Here is a 21,406-nt window from a genome sequence, read left to right as displayed (position 1 = left end):
GTGAAATAGCCATGTACTCTTGCTTGTGTATCACTCAATATGCAAGAGAAATTTATCTTCAAAGTGAGTTTGCATTAAAATATTGTGCATATGAAAGAGCATATTTTGAGAATAATGAGAATTTTGTTTTGCCTGTAAAACGTTAAAGGGACTTGAAACCCAAAATTTTTCTTTCATGATTCAGATAGAGAACACAATTTAAAAAAAAGGTTTCCAATTTACTTCTATTATCAAATTTGCTTTGTTCTCATGTATTTCTTTAGGTAGGTAGCGTGCACATGTCTGTGGCACTAAACGACAGGAAATAGTGCTGCCATCATTGTTGCAAAACTGCTGCCATATAATGCTGCAGACATGTGCACGCTCCTGAGCGTACGGTCCTGCTTTTCAACAAACGATAAAAAGAAAACAAAGCAAATTTGATCATAGAAGTATATTGAAACGTTATTCAAAATTGTATGTTCTATCTGAATCATAATAGAAAAATGTGGGGTTTTAAATACTACTCATGTAAAACTTTTAAGTAAAAGTTGTGTAAAGTTAAACTGAAACTAATAAAGCAGTATCAACTGTCTAGTTCCTACTAATCCTCGCTGGTTAATAAGGACAAATACCACATCTCTACTCGGAAGAGAAAAATGCAATTTTCAAAAACAAAACCTTAATACATTCTTCTTTTAGAGGAATTTGCTGCAATCTCTCTTTAAAAGGCAAAGAACACAGCAAATAAATAGTACATTTAGATTAAAAACAGAAAATGCAACAACAAAAAATCATAAAACTATGGTATTTTGATCCATTATAGTGCACAGTTAAATGTCCTGAGCTAAGACCACACTGGCCAGTAGCTACTGTTATACTGAGCATGCAAACTATTGCAACACACTAGAAACACTGTTATCTCTGCAATAGAGTTGAACAATAAGTAATGACAATATTGCCAGTGTAAATATAGTATACTGTCTGCTGCACAGAAATGCACAATACCAGCTCCATTTAATAGGTCAGCACAACATCTCTGGCTCTTACAATTATTAAGCAAGAGCTAAAGAAAGTTCCATTCTGGTATCATATCCACTTGTAAATCAGAACACACTTTCTGGTGCACTTGTTTGTTCTTCTATATTTAAAGACTCCATCTACAAATTTGGCTTACACTGTATTCTAACCTGTAGTTAACACCACTTAACAGTTACGAGATAACATAATTGCTTGCTGCTATTCTCACTTGGCATAAGTTCAAAACGTAGGTCCTTTCAACATGCAGAGCACTGAAGCAAACTGTGCTAACTAATTTGTATAATGATTCCAGGAAAATAAATGCAAAAATATCATAAATACAGTATCTATATAGGATACAAAAAGAGTATAAAATAGTATTGTATTTGCTGGCCTGGTTTATTATGGTGTCTTTATTAAATATACGTTTTATCATAAGCTGCACCTGCCCTGAATTCACCGCTCTTACTTTTGACAAAGAGTATGAAGAAAAAATAACAATAAATCACTGCAGAGGTCTGGTTGCCATTTGAGACCACTGGATGATAGCCAGAAGTGTATAGAGCAATAGAGGGTCGGTCTCCATATAAAAGTTGACAGTTCAGCAAGTCATTTATTTATGTCCCTCACTAAAACAAACAGACTGACTATATGACATAAAATATTTCCATTAAAATTCCATTAGGGATATTTATACAGCTCTGGCACAAGATTCATGCAGCCCTTAGAACCAGAAGCAAATTAACTACTTTAAAAAAAAAAGGAGGGAAAACATTGCATAATTAATCAAAATCATAAGTATTGTTGTGGCTGTCATTCTTACTATAATGACCTTCCAGTAACCTAGAAAGGAGCATCCAATATTATATTACAATTATAATGCAAGAAAATAGGTTTTGTGATGCACACCATAGACACAAACAGCAACATGTTTTCTTACTGTACGTGTGTGTGTGTGTATATATATATATATATATATATATATATATATATATATATATATATATATATATATATATATATATATGTTACAGTCATTTGAGGACTCAGACTGTATTTCATCAGGTATATGCCACTGTAATATTGTCCTTTTGCAATAATATAATCACATAAAACAAATATGTTTAACACCCCCTTTATACCACTGCATTGCTACACCCACTCATGCTCTCAAATGGTTAAAAAAAAGTTTTCTCTCCAGAGTGATGAGTTTATGATGTTATATGAGATCACTTTGACAGCCACAGAGTTCTTCTCCAGTGGAATGGAGAGAGTGAGCCAGTTTTCTCCCACACACTTTAGGTGTAATGTGAGCGTGCAGAGGACACAGCTCAATTTACCTGTGACAGACTCTCAGTTGGTGACAAGCTGTAGTCACACTGTCATTACTAACAGAACAAATAGCCTAGTGTAGCCCTAACCTCAAATATGAAAGCAGTTTATTGTATCACATCAGTGCTCTACTGGTTACAATAGACAATCTGAATGAATGGAAACACACATTTCCTATAAAAAAACAAATCAAAATATCTTAACGAAATAGGCACATAGCTGCTGATGCACATGTATGTTGAGTAAGAGCATCTTCTTCACACGTTATGGTTCTGGAGGTAATTATCCTGGGTATGCCAGGTGCAACTATGGTGCAATGCGCTGCTGGGAAACTAGTAACTCTAAGGGGAGGTATTTCTCTGCTTTAATGAGCTCTGCTTTCTCTTTTGTTTACTTTATTATAAAAAGGGTCTCAACATAAATCACGTACTGAATATATTGTTGTTCATTAATACTAAACAAAACGCTCCAACAAAAACTGTTATTGCAGCTTTAGTTATACTCTATCGTCCCCATACTTCTCAAAGATTACAGCAATAACGTGTCAGTTTAGCAACTGGGGCTTCAGTGATTGCAGACCAGTCCAAGATACACAACCTGCACACACAGCTAGAATATATATATATATATATATATATATATATATATATATATATATATATATATATATATATATATATATATATACACACGCACACATATAGCACACTGCGAAATGAATGGCACTACTGTCAGATCAGAAAACTATATGCTTCAATTTCCACGTGACAACAGAAGCAAAATATAACACTGGTATATAGAATATCAAAATAAAACACATTTCCAGAAAATCCAAATAGCTAGGAATGTCCTTCCTTCCAAAGCAATATCTAAATGTATTCAAAAATCGAATCTTTTTTTTTTTTAAAGAAATTCACCAATTTTTTTAGAAAAGTGCAGGAAATAGCACCTGTGGTTTCACAAAAGTTATTCACTCACAACCTAATGTAATTTGCTTTGAAAATGATAGACTGAAGTAGGCTACCTCTTTGGTAGCAAAGGAGGTACAGCATTAAAGTGGATCAATAAAATGTTGAACTGCATGCAATAAGAAGTCAGCTTGGGATATTACAATATAGCAATAAGAGAGATGTATTTACCAGGATGAAGCAAGCCACAGACAGCAGCAGAGTGCCAGTGACTGCCCTTTCCATGCTTGGATCCTTGCCTGTATGTGTGTGAATGGGACAGTGAGTGAGCTGCTAGGTGTTCCTCTGCTCTCTGTCACTGCTCTCCCCAGCTCTGCCTATCACTTGCACACACACACCGGCCCTGCTCACATTTCCTGAGCCAAGGGGCGTGTGGTGGGGGGGCTCAATGGAATCTCTCTGTGAGCAGGCAGCCAGCCAATCAGGCTCCTGCTAATCAGACATGCAGAATAACAAAGCCAGGGGTCCAGTGAAAGTATAAGAAGGGGAAGCTAAGAGGTGGGGGAAACCAGGGAGAGGCAGATGACTAATAGGAGCCTGCCATGCTGCCAGCTAACCTTTTTCTCCTTCATAGTAATAGTTAAGTGGATTTTCCCTATGTGTGTGCTGCAGTAAATATTTTGATAATAAGTATTATTTTTATTTTTAACTTCAGTAGTTACAGGAGTTTACTATAAAATACCTGGTGTTATTATTTAGTTAGTAAATAGGTTCTAAAGTGTTTTTATATATATAGTGTGTGTTTATGAGTTTATTTATATATATATATATATATATATATATATATATATATATATATATATATATTGTGTGTGTGTATATATATATATATATATTTATATATATATGTATGTGTGAGTGTGTGTGTATATATATATATATTTATATTATTATTATTATTATTATTATTATTATTAAAATTAGTAGATAAAGCAAACCTGGAATGTAGACTAATTGGACTTTATAAAATATATATTATATTTTATTGCTATTAATAATTATAAACCAATAGTGACAATTATATTCCTATAGATTGTAATCTCTAAATAAATACATTATATACACACACAGATAGATAGATAGATAGATAGATAGATAGATATTTTGGCTGTCAGACTCTAAAAGCAAAACTATTCAAATCAGATGCAATTAAACAACTGTGGGCCAGATTACGAGTGGAGCGCAATATTTGCACTCCACTAAGTAACACCAGCGTACGCAAATTTGCGCTTGTATTACAAGTAAAGCGAAATGCGAATGCAACCTTGCGTTCACATTGCATGGAAGCTTTGCATTCACAAGAGCGTGCTTCCATAGGGGCCAATAGTAGCCTTGTTCTGATACCGATAGACATGGCAGAGAACTAGCACAGCGAAGGGGGTAAGTCACGCAGCAAATGTAAAATATATATGTATATGAATATATACATATATATTTATGTTTATATGTGTATATACACATATTAACACATAAATATATATGTAAATAATCATATACATATATATTTACTGGGAACACAGTCCCCATAGACCGCAATGTAAAGGCACTTTTCAGTGCTGTTTTTTTTCCTAAACACCCAACATTCCCTCACTTTAACACCTTATAACTGCTTTGAGCAGTTATTTTTTAAAAAAAGCTGCTGATATTTTTATTTTCAAAAATGAACTGTACACTTTGGGGGGAAATTGGGGAAAATGATTTTTATTAACCAGAGATCTAATCAGAGATTTAATTGATGTTTTATATAAACAGTATATACATAGTAAGATGTAGAAATTATGCCATTTTAAAGCACCTTTATATATGCATTGAGGCACACATGCTATTGTGGCTCTACTGCCAAATATATTTTGTCTCTAAAGAAGAAAAACTGTTAAAAAATTTAAGTAGTGTTTTAACTTTACACTTGACGTCCAAAAGTCTTAGGTTTCAAATTAGACAGCAGAGGCTCAGAAAAAATGAGTCATAAGTAGTCAGATCCCCCTGCCAATACTTAACATATGATAGCTCAGAAATACTCATTTTTATGACAAGAAAAGATTTCAGCGGCTGCACAGACGATCTGTAATCCTTTTCTGTGTGTGTCTATGTAGAGTGGCACATAGCTTTACCATCCTGGCCTGGTTGTACTATTATCCCAAAATGAACCATCTCATATAAATAAATCAATTAAAGGTGCATGTTAAAAACTACTCTATAGCTATGAAAAAAATAGAACCCTGTTGCTGTCACTTTTCCAAGACCTTCCAAAAATGTTCTCTTTTCAATTACCCCTTTTATTGGCCCCTAAAGCATTATTGTATTTATTTTTGGCTTCCTGGTATGGCTAACTTCACGGGTAAGGAGTTATATTGCCACTATCAGACTTCACCTTGAAGATAACCACTAGCAGGGCTGGGGGTCCTATATAGGACTGTGAAGAAGAAGGCATTTGGCCACCAGTAATGCAGTATTTAATAAAAGCAGGGCAAACATACATCTACACATAACAGAGGGACAACAAAGCTGACAGCCCCTTATATTTTTGTTTTAGCTTTTTATCTATGTCACATATACCCCAACTACCTTTTGTTTGGGCTCTTTGTGACTGGTTGCAGCCAGTGATCATATTTGGTGACAAAAATAGAAACTGCAGGAATGGACAGATGTTTTAAATATAAACTAGCCAAATAAGTTACATCTGCAAACACATCAAGTATTTAAAATACTCTATTATTGCTATAATATATTTGATACAATTATTAAAGGGACAGTACACTGTAAAATTGTTTTTACATTAATGTATTTTAAATGACTTGTTATACCAACTTCAGAGTATAAAATATTTGAGAAATTGCATTTTCGGGTTTATTTGTGTATATGAAGTAGCTGGTTTTGTGCTTTGAAACCACAGCCTATTACAATGGGTTGAGCTTCAGGTAATATCAGATCTCATTATGTTATAACTTTATGTACACACACTTGCTTCCTTATCTTATATTTGTCTGGAACACCAAAGCTCAATACATAGAGAGAACAATGGAAAATTATCATTTTATTACTTAACTATCCTGCATCCCACTAAAAGTGTAATCTCTTCTGCTGGCTGTGTTTACTTAGGCTTGTCAATAGCGTATACGCCAGTATCAAAACTTTCAGTATATGTTGGGAAACCACAAGCTAAATCAGGTATTTCAAATGATGAAATATGAGTAAAGAAGCTACTTGCAACCAATTTAATACACTCTAGCAGGTAAAAAGGATCATTGGGAATAATTTAAAGGGGAGAAAGTTTTGGGTGAACTGTCCCTTTAATAGTGAAGATCAGCTTGTAAGTTTAAGAGACATTCAATTTGTTTCATTGTTATATCTAAACAAGAATATTTTTAAAAGTATTGTATTTTTTTTAAATGAAAAATGGCAGATCCTGTTCTGAAAAAGAAACGTTTTGTTTTGATTCCAGTAGTATGTGTCGCTGTCCACCAATAGATCAGTAGGAGTTGGCCTTTTCAGCCAGAGAGCAAGCTTTGCCACAGACCAATTCTGCATAAACTTACACTTCCTGTTACAGAGGCGTAACTAGAAACCACAGGGCCCAGGTGCAAGAATCTAAGAAGGCCCCCCCCCAAAAAAATAAAAAAGTGAATTTGATACATATCTTTTTTTTTTTTTCACAGAAAAAAATGTGAATCAGATTACATGTCTGCAAAAGGAGGTACCCTGTGCCCACAGTCTGTGAGATGGCCTGACCCCCTATTACTGTATATAGTGACACTGTTTAACCCACCAGTACTGTATATAGTGAGTTAGTGACACAGTCTGTAATCTGCCGGTGAGATGGCTGGCTTGACCCTACCCACCCCAGTACTTTATAAAGTGACCACAGTAGTCTGTGACATAGTCCAGCCCCCTCGTACTGTATATAGTGGTACTGTATAGTGACACTGTTTACCCCCGCCCCCCATGCTGTAGTAACAAGGTCTGTAATTTGCTGGTTCCACAAACATACACACATATACATACATGCATCAATACACACACAGTCACATACATACATACACACATACACACATAAATACACACACAGTCACATACATATACACATACACACACACACATAAATACACACACAGTCACATACATACATACATACACACATACACACATAAATACACACACAGTCACATACATAAACACAGAAATACACACACAGTCACATACATACATACACACATACACACATACATACACACACAGTCACATACATATACACACATACACACATAAATACACACACAGTCACATACATACATACACACATACACACATAAATACACACACAGTCACATACATATACACATACACACACATAAATACACACACAGTCACATACATACATACATACACACATACACACATAAATACACACACAGTCACATACATAAACACAGAAATACACACACAGTCACATACATACATACACACATACACACATAAATACACACACAGTCACATACATATACACACATACACACATAAATACACACACAGTCACATACATACATACACACATACACACATAAATACACACACAGTCACATACATATACACATACACACACACATAAATACACACACAGTCACATACATAAACACAGAAATACACACACAGTCACATACATAAACACAGAAATACACACACAGTCACATACATACATACATACACACATACACACATAAATACACACACAGTCACATACATAAACACAGAAATACACACACAGTCACATACATACATACACACATACACACATAAATACACACACAGTCACATACATACATACACACATACACACATAAATACACACACAGTCACATACATATACACATACACACACACATAAATACACACACAGTCACATACATACATACATACACACATACACACATAAATACACACACAGTCACATACATAAACACAGAAATACACACACAGTCACATACATACATACACACATACACACATAAATACACACACAGTCACATACATATACACACATACACACATAAATACACACACAGTCACATACATACATACACACATACACACATAAATACACACACAGTCACATACATACATACACACATACACACATAAATACACACACAGTCACATACATATACACACACACACATAAACACCAATGGGTAAAACAGAAACACTAACCCCTGTAGTCAGAGACACTAGTGAAGCACCATGTCACACTCATATGATATCAGTGCAGGCAGTGGTAGGTCAACGTTTTTTATTGTAAAATTATTACAATATATATAAAATTATTATTTAATAAGCTGGGCCCCCACCCTGTAGTTTCGCCCCTGTCCTGTTAGTTTCAAAATCAAAATAACTTGACTTTATTTCACACAAAACAATGTGTTTAACATAATAAAATATAGTTTTCATATGCATTATATCAAATATTTGATTTTACTGTCCTTAAGTTTACAACTTCACAAGGGTGCAGATTTATGATACATCTGTTCTAAACAATGTTAGATTTTACACATTTAACCCCTGTTTAGCACACATTATGTTCAATGACAGGCTGGTAGTAAAAAGGTTAACTTCTTCACCAACTGAGAAAGAAGCAATTCTATATCTGAGGCACTTTGCTATGTAACTTGCTATTTATCATTGCTTCTTATCCCAAATCTCCACTCTCCTCCCCTTATTCTGTCAGAACAGTAGCTTTCTTTGTAACTTAGCACTGTTGTATTCTAGGGGGAAATATCTACCAAGGAATGTGAATATACGTAATGTGCCACAAAAGGCAGGCTCTCTAAATATTTCAAAGCATCAGCCCCTCCCACTCCCCCAAAAAAGAACTCTCCAAAACAGGAAAAAAAAGCTTTTAAATGTTCAAGTCTTCATTGCAGTTTTATGAAAACTGTGTATTTTGAAATTTGCTTTGGTCTAGTTTTCATTTAAAGGGACAGTCTATTTTAAAATTGTTATTGTTTAAAAAGAGAAAATGTGATACTAGAAGTAAATTAGAACGTTGTTTAAATTAACATAGTCTATCTGAGTCATGAAATAAAAAAATGGGGTTCACGTCCCTTTAACCCCCACAAAGGAGCTTCCATGCACCCCCTGAGCAGAAACTGCAAGTGACCCAATCAGATATGCTAGTTACACAGCTATGTTGTGTGACTAGCACTGTTGATTGGGTCAGCGTCAACTTCTGCTCTGGAAACAGCCATTTTCTGCTTGTCCCAAGAGTAACTTTAACTACTTTACCTATGTGTTTAACCTTTTTTGCAGGAATTAAACATATAGACTTGCCGGCCCGATGGTAATAAAATGACATGCTCTAACTAATGAGATCATGTAATTGTTTTTACTATAATAGTCCTGTAATATTTTTTTTTAAAGGGTATGTAGATCTGATAGATAATAAATGGGGGGTCTATTTCAAACCTAAATTGTACAAAAAATGTTATGATTATTGTAATTTTAATTGTTTAGGCATTATAAAAATGTAACCATACACAGCCAGAAAATGGATAATTACAAACATATACAGTATATTGAGATTGTTATGATACTATGATATTAGCAATAATGTTTCAGTTTTTTATATGATGTTCTCCTTTCTTGTTGGCCTAAGTTGTTTACCACATGCAAATGCAGGAATGTGTTGCTAACTTAAAGGGACAGTCTACTTGAAATTGTTATTTTTTTAAAAAAAGATAGCTAATCCTTTTATTACCCATTTCCCAGTTTTGCATAAAGCAACACTAAAATTACTATACTTTTTACCTCTGTGATTACCTTGTATCTAGCATCTGTAATCTGCCCCTTATCTCAGTGCTTTTTACAAACTTGCTTTTTAAAAATCAGTGCTAGTTCTTGTATAACCATTATCATTCTCGATGGGAGTGTGCACATTATCTATATGGCAAACATGAACTAGCACTGTCTAGCTGTTGTGTAAGATTTAAAAAGCACTGAGATAAAGAGTGGCCTGCTGGTGCTTAGAAACAGGTAAATTTAGAGGTTATACAATACATTAATATAACAATGTTATAACAATTCCCCACTTTTGCATAACCAACACTGTTATATTAATACACTTTTTACCTCTGTGATTATCTTGTATCTAAGCCTCTGCAGCCTGCCCCCTTATTTCAGTTCTTTTGACAGACTTGCATTTTAGCCAGTCAGTGCCCTCTCACGGAGCGTGAATAAAATGTAATTTATATGGCACACATGAACTAACGCTATCTAGCTGTGAAAAACTGGCAAAATGCTTTCTGGAAAGAGGTGGCCTTTAAGGGCTTAGAAATTATCATATGAGCCTACCTAGGTTTAGCTTTTAACTAAGAAAACCAAGAGAACAACACAAATTTGATGATAAAGGTAAATTGGAAAGTTTAAAATGACATGTCTTATCTGATATATGAAAGTTTAATTCTGATTAGACTGTCCCTTTAAATAACCCTCTGATCCAATGTATCCAGATTAAAGCATACTTTTCCTAAGGGTATATATAATATTATACAAGTATACATTTCCCAAAGGTATACATATTATACAAGAGGTCTACATCTATGAAAATAATGGTCAAATTTTTTTCTTTAAGGCAATTTCCATTAGCAAAATTATGAGTACATAGCAGTAGGTAGAAAATATAAATAAGAAACCTGCATCTCTTGACTGCATATATATCAAACACATAAATGTTTTCATAAGCCTACAGTTTACAGAGCCCACTAATTTGCAACATACACCTAACGTTTTCATGACAGAACTGAAAATTACATCCTTTACTTATCAGAGTTCATAATAACACAGACCCAGTTTAGACCTATAAAGAATGTAATACCTTAACACCTTTAAAAGGTCGTCACCTATAGAAGTACTTGTCTAAGAATTGGCTTTAAATATCTGAAAATTTCTACTGTGTTTTAGATTGTCAGCAGTTTTTTGAGGACATACTATTAGGTAGAAGGCCAGTGAAAAGCACCTTAAAACTTCTTTTGGGATTATCCCACCTTCTAGAATGAGTGTAGCGGAAACATCTGTTGCAGTTTGGTGAGTGTGTTAGATTACTTTTATAAGTGGCTGCAGGTCTGGTGACCTGTTGTCTCTCTGTTTTTCCTTCACTCCTTTCCTGTACTTTTTTCTTTCTTCCAGGGGTGGTTGTGGCAGTACTGAGTGTTCTTTGGCTCCCTTAAGGTTACCTTAGCTCAGTGGTGAGCTTCAGAAATTTTAGCAACAAGTTCTCTATAATACAAAACCTTTACACTTTCTAAATTTTAGGAACAGGTTCTTTACACTTCCTAAATTTTGGGAACAGATTTTTAAGAACTGCTGAGAATAGGCTGAATCCCACCACTGCCTAAGATGCTTCTGGTGGGGCAAGTCTAATCAGACTGGCTTTTGTAAGCCCAGAGCTGTTAATTTTTACACTCTTCTTAAATGAGTGCACTGATGGGGTCACTTAAGGAATGGAGTGGTGTTTACCATCTGACCTTGCGGTAGCAACCCTGATGTTGGGCAGAGCACAGAGGGATCATGAGGTTGGGCCATTGGTAGTAGCAAAATACTTCAGGTCGAAGCCTGTAGTGTTCCACCGCAGAGGACGGGGTGATCCTAGGGGTCTGCGCTGGTGTAGGGGACCTGTAAGAGCTTTATTTGGGCCTCTTGTCTTGTAAAGTTTGGAGTAGTTTTATGAGCTCTTGTTGCCACCATCTAAAATGTTTAGAGTTTATTTTTCACAAACTTAAAAAAAAAAACGTGACAGTGACTTGTCTTCTACCACAACTGATATGTGTTGTCTTTATTTCTGGGGAAAGTTCAGAGGTAGTTCCTCCCTAGACAGTGCTTTACATGAATGAATGGCAGAATTGGGGGTTAAATAATAGCCCATGTCTCCTCAGGGTAGAGATACCAAAGGGTAAATGTGAATATGCGTAGGAGACCACCTGGGTGTGTAACCAAAAGCTTTAAAGTTATTTTTATTATAATTTTACAAACATTGTGCAAAATCCACACCAAGATCTAATGGGGGCAATCTCTGATGGGATAGTGATGGGATAAACTGTATGTTTATTTATCCATCCACCGTAAGAGATCTGCACTGTAGAGTACCTGGTTGCAGGAAGTAAGCTTTGCCTCATGGTATTAAAGGGATATAAAAAGACAGAAAGAAAATGATGCACTTATATGAGCATTTTATTATTGCACTGTTGATTGTATAACTAAACACATAGTTAATGTCGGCTCCAGAGCAGCAATGCACTACTAGGCCTAGCTGAAATTATCTGGTGAGACAATGACAAAAGAGAAATATGTGCAGCCACCATTCACCAGCTAGCTCCTAGAAGTGAAGGATATGCACATATTCTTTTTCAACAAAGGCTATCAAAACAACAAAGTACATTTGAAAATAAGAGTGAATTTAAAAGTCTCCTAAAAATACACACTCTGGGGCTGATTTATTAAGATGCGGACAGACATGATCTGCTGTAGCGGATCATGTCTGCCCGACATCGCTAAATGCCGACTGCATACGCTTGTGCAATGTCGCCCCCTGCAGATTCGTGGCCAATCAGCCGCTAGCAGGGGGTGTCAATTATCCAGATCGTATCTGATCAGAGGTGGCAGACGAGTTAAGGAGCAGCGGTCTTCTGACCGCTGCTTATTAACTCCTGATTCCGGAGAGCCCGAAGGCTCGTGTGGAATAAGCAGGTTGACTGCTTAATAAGTCAACCCCTCTATCTGAATCATGCAAGTTTAATTTTGACATTCCTATCCCTTTAAGAATCTGCCACATGGGAAATCCTTGGGAACACGTGACAGCATAGAACAATCAGGGCCAGTCAGTTACTTAAAAGCAACAAACCAACAAACTATTTAAAATATGTATGCTTGGTAAAAAGGAAACCAGAACAAATATTGCTAGAAGGGAACTGAACTTTCTTATGAGTTTTGGCTATGCAAGTCTTTTTCACAGAAATTAGTAATCTATGCTGTTGTCACATATTTAAACACATTTAAATTAACCCTATTGGTTCATGTGCACTGCATTTAATAACATTAAATTAACCCTCCCAGAGCTGTTAACTATTATAATCTGTCTAAGACATTGCACTGAAAGATTGAATACAATGTTAAATATATATTATGTAACATATAAAAATAACATCTCAGCTGGCCCTTTCCTAAGAAATCAAAAAGTACTCAGAATGCTTTGATTAATTTTAGCAATTACTTGTTACAGCTTCACTCATTTAATAGAAAGCACTAAAGAACATAACACTAACCTATATACATTTGCCTTCAAATATCTGAAACAAGGTGATGTAAAATTGATAGCTAATAATAGATATAAGATAAAGGGCAGAGTAAGTAGTTTTAATAACAGCCCTGAATAGGTGCTGTGTGTGAAGCAAAAGAGGGATGAAAAAAATGGAGGCTATTAAGGTGGAATGTTAAAGGGTATGATGAGACATATTATAGTTAAAAATCAAACTATTAACTTGTTAGAGAATAAAAAAAATAGAAACATATTTGACCTGTACAAAACACAAGTAATGGCAAATAAGTTACTCCCCTTATGGAGATCGTTGCCTGCCGTATTCTCTCCTCCAGCCTTCTGTTTGATAATGTTTTTGCCAAAACGCATAGAGAAAGCTGAGTTTTTAAAATATGTTCTAATTATTTTATTATTAATATTATTGCATCCTGATAAGTTTCAGTGGAATTACCGTTAAACTAAAGATGTATTCCAAATATTTCCTCTGAGAGTATGTTCTATTTAGTACTGGAGATTGTATTAGCGCTACTACACTATTTAAAGATTTATCTCCCATAACAGTGAATCAAGAGGGCTGTGTCCTGAATGTTTGAAGTTTCTTATATACTTTTGTAAAGTTTTCATAATGTGTTTTCTAGTCAACTCTGTGTTATGATACAAACGTGTGTGTGTGTGTATATATATATATATATATATATATATATTTATATATATATATATATATATATATATATATATATATACCTGTATATGTGTATATATATATATATATATATATATATATATATATATATATATATATATATATATATATATATATATATATATATATATACCTTAGACCAGCACTAGCTCATTAAGCAAATATAAAGTATGGAAGGCAAGGGCCAAAAAGACAGTTCCAGAGACTGAGTGTAAGATTTATAAACATCCTTTAATATCCAACAAATAAATAACAAAAGAAATGAAGGCACTGTACTCAAACAAAATTACCTAAGTAATGTATACCTTCCTCACAATTGAGGACAATGGACCAGTATAAAACCTGTGAAAAGAAAACACAGATAAAGTCCTGCAAAGGTAGCTACCAAAGCGTGTCAGTCAAGGTGGGGTTAATCAGCTGCAGTTTTAAGCCAGACAATGTTAGCAGTATGTTAAGCAAGTCTTGATTAGTATGCAAATTTATATAGCAGTCCCCAAATAGAAATAACTTAAATCACATGGAAACATTGATAAAAGAATGCCTAATTAAAATCCTTAACAAGGAATAAATAAATAATACTTTTATAAAATACAATCTTTGCAAAATATATAATGTATGTTAAATTACATTAGTGGCATTGTCCAAGGCGGCCCTGTAAACTTCCCACCCTTTACAATGCAAATAGATTGTAGACTTATCTGGCAGCCAAGAGGTTAAATGGTGCAATTACATAATCTACAAAGGCATAATAGAAAACCAATGCAACAACACTTACTCAGAATTTCAGTCGATTTTTTTTCTAAGAGATTTCAGTTTGCTTTCATTGCCCCCTGTATCATGTGACAGGCACCTGCAATATCCAATATGAATATTGTAGCTTGCAATGTACTACCACATGCACAATATATTATAATACCAGCAGGAAAATGTGAGCAATATGGATTGTGCTTTGATAAATCTCCATACCACTTTTGTGCTCCACTTGTATTCTGTCAATGTTTATATTAATGTTTTCTAGACCTCCCTGGCAAAGCCTTAAAATACCAATGTACTTTTGGTTTATTTTTTCTTTTCAAAGGACTGAAAAAACTAATATATATTTTCATGCCAAATGTGTTTGTTTTTACACAGTGTACAAAATGTTTTAGGTTGCAAATCAGAACAGATAATAGGGATGTTGTGTTTTTTAAGTTGAAGATGAGTTAGTTAAACTGATTAGAGACATACAAATTTTTCATGTACTGTTACAAATAATTCAATAGGAACTAAGCCCTACTTAAATGTTATCTCCATAAAATAAAAGCACTGGTTGTAGTAAGTTAATCTTCTTGTGGGGGATATTTTTTTTAAGGCAGCAATAATACCAACTAGGGGCTGTAATAACATTTCAGTTGTATACATAGACTTGATTTAATTTATTCCCAATGAATCTCCTATTACACTGTTTCCTATAATGAAACTGTGGACTGTTCAAGCTTTTCCTATTTGAAGCCAGCCTCACATGGGCAGCCTATTCGGGTTTCTCTTATTGGAACAATTTCCTTGTATTAGAAAAAGTGATGCAGCCAATGTTAATGAAGCTTCACACTGGGATATCAGATTGTTCCTATGATAACAGTATTGAAACAGACAGTAAAGGTCAACATTTTTAACAATCATATAAATAGTTTGTGGTCTGATATAAGCTTTAAACTATAAAGCACAATCCTAGCTGCTACAGAAAAACACAGTTTTACTCTTGAAATTTTCATCTTAAAGAGCCCCTAGGTTTGGATCTAAACTTTGGCCTGTAAGAGAAAACTGAACATGATGGGGGGGAGGGGGTTTAGGCGAATCCTTAACTGGGCAGATTTTATAGATAATATTTTCTTTTTCTGTAGCACCTAGGAATAAGTTTTATAATTTAAAGCTAATATTAGGGCACAAACTACTACTTATATAGGTCTAGTGGTGCACTACTTAGTGCTTTTGTTCTAGTGCTAATATGGGCTGATTCCAAAATCTTTGCCAGGCAAAGAAGGGTCTGTCCCTGTCAGTAGCGAGATGTCTCAAATAGAAATAATTAGAGCTCTCTGCTAAATAAAAGTTTGCAATGGAGGACGAAGTACGCAGGGAGAATCCGGCATATGTTTAAGCTTTAATATTACGCCTAATACAAATCAAATTATGCTGTTTTCAGTGCACTGTGCCTTAAAATCGCTGTTATTTTTGTATGAATAGGTTTTCCTTTCAGAGTAACTAGTTTTGTGAGTATTTTGATACAACTCGTTACCTTTTAATTTGCAAGAAAAAAACAGTGAGATCTATAGAGCAAAAATGTTTACAGAATAAAAGGGATAGTAAAGTCCAAATTATTATTTTTTTTATTCAGATAGGGCATTTTAAACAACTTTCTAATTTACTGTTATGATCAAATTTGCTTTGTTCTCTTGTTATTCTTAGTTGAAGGTTAATACTAGATACGCTCATATGCTAATTTCTAAGTCCTTGAAGGCCGCCTCTATTTTGAATGCATTTGACAGTTTTTTTTGCAGCTAGAGGGCGTTAGTTCATGTGTTTCATATTGATAACATTGTGCTCATGCACATGAAGTTATTTAAGAGTCAGCACTAATTGCCTGAAATTCAAGTCTGTCAAAAGATCTGAGATAAGAGGCAGTCAGCAGAAGCTTAGATATAAGGTAATTACAGAGGTAAAAGGTATATTTTTAAAACAATGTTGGTTATGCAAAACTGAGGAATGGTAAATAAAGGGATTATCTATATTTTTAAACAATAACATTTTTGGTGTTTACTATCCCTTTAAGTAGGTATTTAAGAGACAATACGCCCAGGGAATGCCCATCTTCTGCCCATTTTACAAAAAAAAACCAATTACGCTTTGTATTTTGTAATTATATTATATGTAAGTACAAATTTCTATGTGTTTTTTGCACGTCCAATGTACTTAAATTACTATTTACACTGTGCATATTTAATATGATTTATTCCTGTGTAATTTACATACAAATTTAACTTTTTTATAAAATACTATTTTTGGTAAACAATTTTATTGTGATTTTTTGATGCACCTTAACAATTTTTTCCTGTGTATTTTTGTGTGGATGGTTTCATTATTCCTTTGATAAGATTTTTAAATTACTATTTTTTTTTTATTTTTTGCATAAAGCAGATTTAGATATATAAACTGTATATGTGTGAGTTTCTATTTTTATTCTCTCATCTTTAATCCAACCATCTTTTATCTAATTCAGGATCTTTTTCTTATACGTCGTCATCCTATTCTAACTAACATCTTTAAAGAGACATCAACAGAGTATATTTTGAGTTGTGTAACTATATTATCCTACAGCACAATGGTTTTAGTGGTGTTTTGTGTGAAATGTTTTCTTAGTACCATCTCTTCTTCACTGCATTTCTTACAGTCCCTACAGCTCACTTCTCTTTCTTAATTTTCATTGCGGTTACAATGAAAAAGCCATACATTCACATAACAAGGGTGACAGAATAATACTGAAAGTACATATAAGAGTGTCAGTACAATATGCGTTTAAATATATACGGGGCTATCTCTGTAATAACTATGTAAAAATATTAAAGGTTACCTCTGAATAGTAAATCTAGCTTAATACATTATTGTATTTATATGTTAACAGTTACCATCTAGTAGTATAATGTACTATATGAACATCACAAAAGATAAAGAGAACATAAGTCACCCCAAATAATTAATCTTAAACTGTAAAATAGTAGAAGCTATAAGCCCCAAATCTTTTTTTTTTTTTTTTTAAATTATAAATAGCTCATCCTCCTCAATATCAAATGCCTCTCTTGGATCTCAATAGTTCAAATAAAACCAAAAGTTAATTGGAGAAGGATGATGTTAACATAAATATTTTAACTATAAATAGTTCATCCTCCTCAATATCAGAAGCCTCTCTTTGACCTCAATAACACAATAAAACAGAAAAAGTTAAGTGGGGAGGATTGTTTTAAGTTGAGTATGTAGTAAGAGAAGAACAAGATGAGCCACTATTGGACTCAAATAGAGTATATCGAAGAAGGTCTACACTTACTGCCACTATAATGGATAATGGATACTGTAAGTACTAGGGTATGAACTGGAGCCCACTCAGGGGGGCAAAAGAAATGAGTCTTCAAATTATACTTCTGTCCTACCGTAATAGTAAAGTTATACATAAAGATAAAATTTGGAGGGAATCCACCTGTTTCCTCTCATGTATTGCATTATATAATTCAGAGACTCCCCAAAGAGAAAAATGGGGGGGTATATGCATTCATACTATCTCGGCCACAGACAGTAAATTAGGACTTAGCTTGCTATAATACTGTACAATCTATAGAGTAAAGAAACATAGTAAGTGAGATATAAGCCTCCTATTAGCCCATAAAAATTAAACCTTACAATCAGAGGCAAATACATAGAAAGTCTGAGTAGAACAATCTAATATTTCCATGAACTTACTGAGATGTCAGCCAGTGACTGCAAACCCAGGAAGGCTTTCAGTACCAACTAGATGATGAAAAAAGGTTATACTAGAGCTGAGGAGATAAAGTTATAGAATCGTAGCAAGCCCGCTTGTCAAACAAACTAAAATTATAAAACAGAGGAAATATGTTTTGAAACTAATATCAAACCTGTAAATACTATTGAACACATAGGGGCCGATTTACCAATGTCTGGCGGACATGATGCGCTGACAAAAATAAATAAATAACTAAATTACAAAAACAAACAAAAACTAAATTATGAAAAATAACAAACAAATTATCAAAAATAAAAAATAATTACACCTAATCTAATAGCCCTATAAAAATAAAAAGCCCCCCCCCCAAATATAAAAAACCTAGCCTACAATAAACTACCAATGACCCTTAAAAGGGCCTTTTGTGGGGCATTGCCCCAAAGATATCAGCTCTTTTACCTGTAAAAAATATATTATTTTGTGTAATGTATATTTTTGGGGGGTGTTTTATTTTTTGTAGCAAAAGAACTGTTTAACTTAGGGCAATGCCCTACAAAAGGCCCTTTAAGGGCCCTTGGTAGTTTGGGGGGTGGGGGGTTTGTACCGTGTTAGGGGGTGTTTGTATTTTTTTGGAACAAAAGAGCTGTTTATCTCAGGGCAATGCCCTATAAAAGGCCCTTGATAGTTTATTCTAGATTAGGCTTTTTTATTTTGGTGTGTTTTTTGTAAGGGTAATAGAATAGCAATAATCTTTATTTTTGTTGGATAATTTCTCGTAATGGTAAGTTTTAGTGTAAGGCAGCTTAGGTTTTATTTTACAGGTAACTTTGTATTTATTTTAGCTAGGTAATTAGTAAATAGTTAATAACTATTTACTAACTAGTCTATCTAGTTAAAATAAATACAAACTTACCTGTGAAATAAAAATAAAACCTAAGCTAGCTACAATGTAACTATTAGTTATATTGTAGCTAGCTTAGGTTTAATTTTACAGGTAAGTATTTAGTTTTAACTAGGTATTATTTAGTTAATAATTGTAAATTTAATTTAGATCTATTTTAATTATGTTAAAGTTAGGAGGTGTTAGGGTTACATTAGGGTTACGTTAGGCTTAGGTTTAGGGGTTAATATTTTAATTTAGGTTGTTGCGATGTGGGGGGCTGTTGGTTTAGGGGTCAATAGGTTTATTTAGTGGTAGTGATGTGGGTGCGATATCGGGAGCGGCGCAAAAGGGCTTAATAACTTTAATATAGTTGCAGCGATGTGGGGTGCGGCAGAATAGGGGTTAATAACTTTAGTATAGTGACGGCGATATCGGGCGTGGCAGATTAGGGGTTATTAATTTTATTTGGGTGTTGGCGATATCGAGAGCGGCAGATTAGGGGTTAATAACATTATGTAGGTGTCAGGGGTGTCGAGGGCAGCAGATTAGGGGTGTTTAGATGTAGGGTTTATGTTAGGGTGTTAGGTTTAAACTGTAGTTTCTTTTTCCCCACGTCAAACACAGCACTTGTTTTGGGAGCGGTATGGAGCTTAAAATCTCCATATCGCCCGCACAAGCAGTGTTTTTTTAAACTTTTAATAGCAGCGCTATGGGGAATTAAATAACGCCACATTTGTGGCGTTCTTTACTTTCCCTATAGTGCTTAAAACTCGTAATGTAGGTGTAAGGGAGGTTATAAAGAAAACAATTTGTTATTCATAATTAGAGATGTGTGTGTTTAGTTGCAACGTAAGTGGTAGGAATGATATGGAAAACCCGTATATTAAGCAAAAATTGGTCTGGTCGAGAGGAGAAGAGAAAAGAAGGAAGAGAGAAAAAAAAAAAGGTACAGCACATAACACCTATCCTGTTACAGGGGGAGGATCTCATACCACATTGTACCTCTCACAAGTCAGGAGCTCCTTTAGTTTATTTGATCTTTTCCCATTCAGACCAAGCTTGACAATGTAGGTCTAGTTTATTGATGTGGGCGAAGATTTGTAACTCCATACTTTCTAAATAACTAATTGTTTTAGAAACATCACTCCACGTAGGGAGACTAGTTTGTTTCTGGCAATTGACAGTTTGACTTCCATGTACAGATAAATGCAAATCAAGCTTTTAGGGGTTAAAGGGGACTTAATGCCTATATGAAAAAGGATGGATTGCGGATTGTTCCACATTAGAGGGTCTAGACTAGTGCATTTGCATGAGAGTAGATTTCAAAAGGGTGATAGCCCCGGACATTCCCACCATATATGAGCTGGCGCTCCCATCATGCCGCACTCCCTCCAACACAGGGGGGAATTTAGAGGTGACATTTTGAAAAGCCTCAGGGGAGTGAGATGCAATTGGGTTCATACTTTAAGATGCATTTTCAAAAGGGAGATGCAGTGGAGGGCTTGTTTGGTAAGTGATATTGCTTTGGACCACTCATCATGGTCAGCCTGGAACTGTAGAGCCCTCTCCCATGAGATGACACCAGCTGATTTGTGAAATATGGGTGGGTTAAGTATATCTCGGTAAGAGATTGATAGTGCCCTTGGGATTCTTTAAGCAGTTGCACATCTTTTCTCCCAGTTAGTTGGTGCTCTTAAGGGATGGTCTAGAAAGCCCCATGAGATCAATAGGCTGC

At 34.6% G+C, this 21,406-nt stretch overlaps 1 protein-coding gene across 1 annotated transcript in view; it reads right to left on the bottom strand.

Annotated features, from left to right (window-relative positions):
* Positions 1-3,606, bottom strand: part of LOC128649393 (ADAMTS-like protein 1) — a 466,596-nt gene extending 462,990 nt beyond the window's left edge. Inside the window, exon 1 of the mRNA XM_053702643.1 lies at positions 3,471-3,606. Coding sequence (XP_053558618.1) covers positions 3,471-3,524 — 54 coding nt within the window. The 5' untranslated portion in view covers positions 3,525-3,606. The remainder of the gene's footprint in view (positions 1-3,470) is intronic.
* Positions 3,607-21,406: the final 17,800 nt, after the last annotated feature.

This window comes from Bombina bombina, chromosome 2 (assembly GCF_027579735.1).
Source record: "Bombina bombina isolate aBomBom1 chromosome 2, aBomBom1.pri, whole genome shotgun sequence".
In the NCBI taxonomy this organism is placed as follows: Eukaryota; Metazoa; Chordata; class Amphibia; order Anura; family Bombinatoridae; genus Bombina; species Bombina bombina.
Note: the sequence above shows the minus strand (reverse complement) of the source record. Positions and strands in the feature narration are given on the sequence as shown.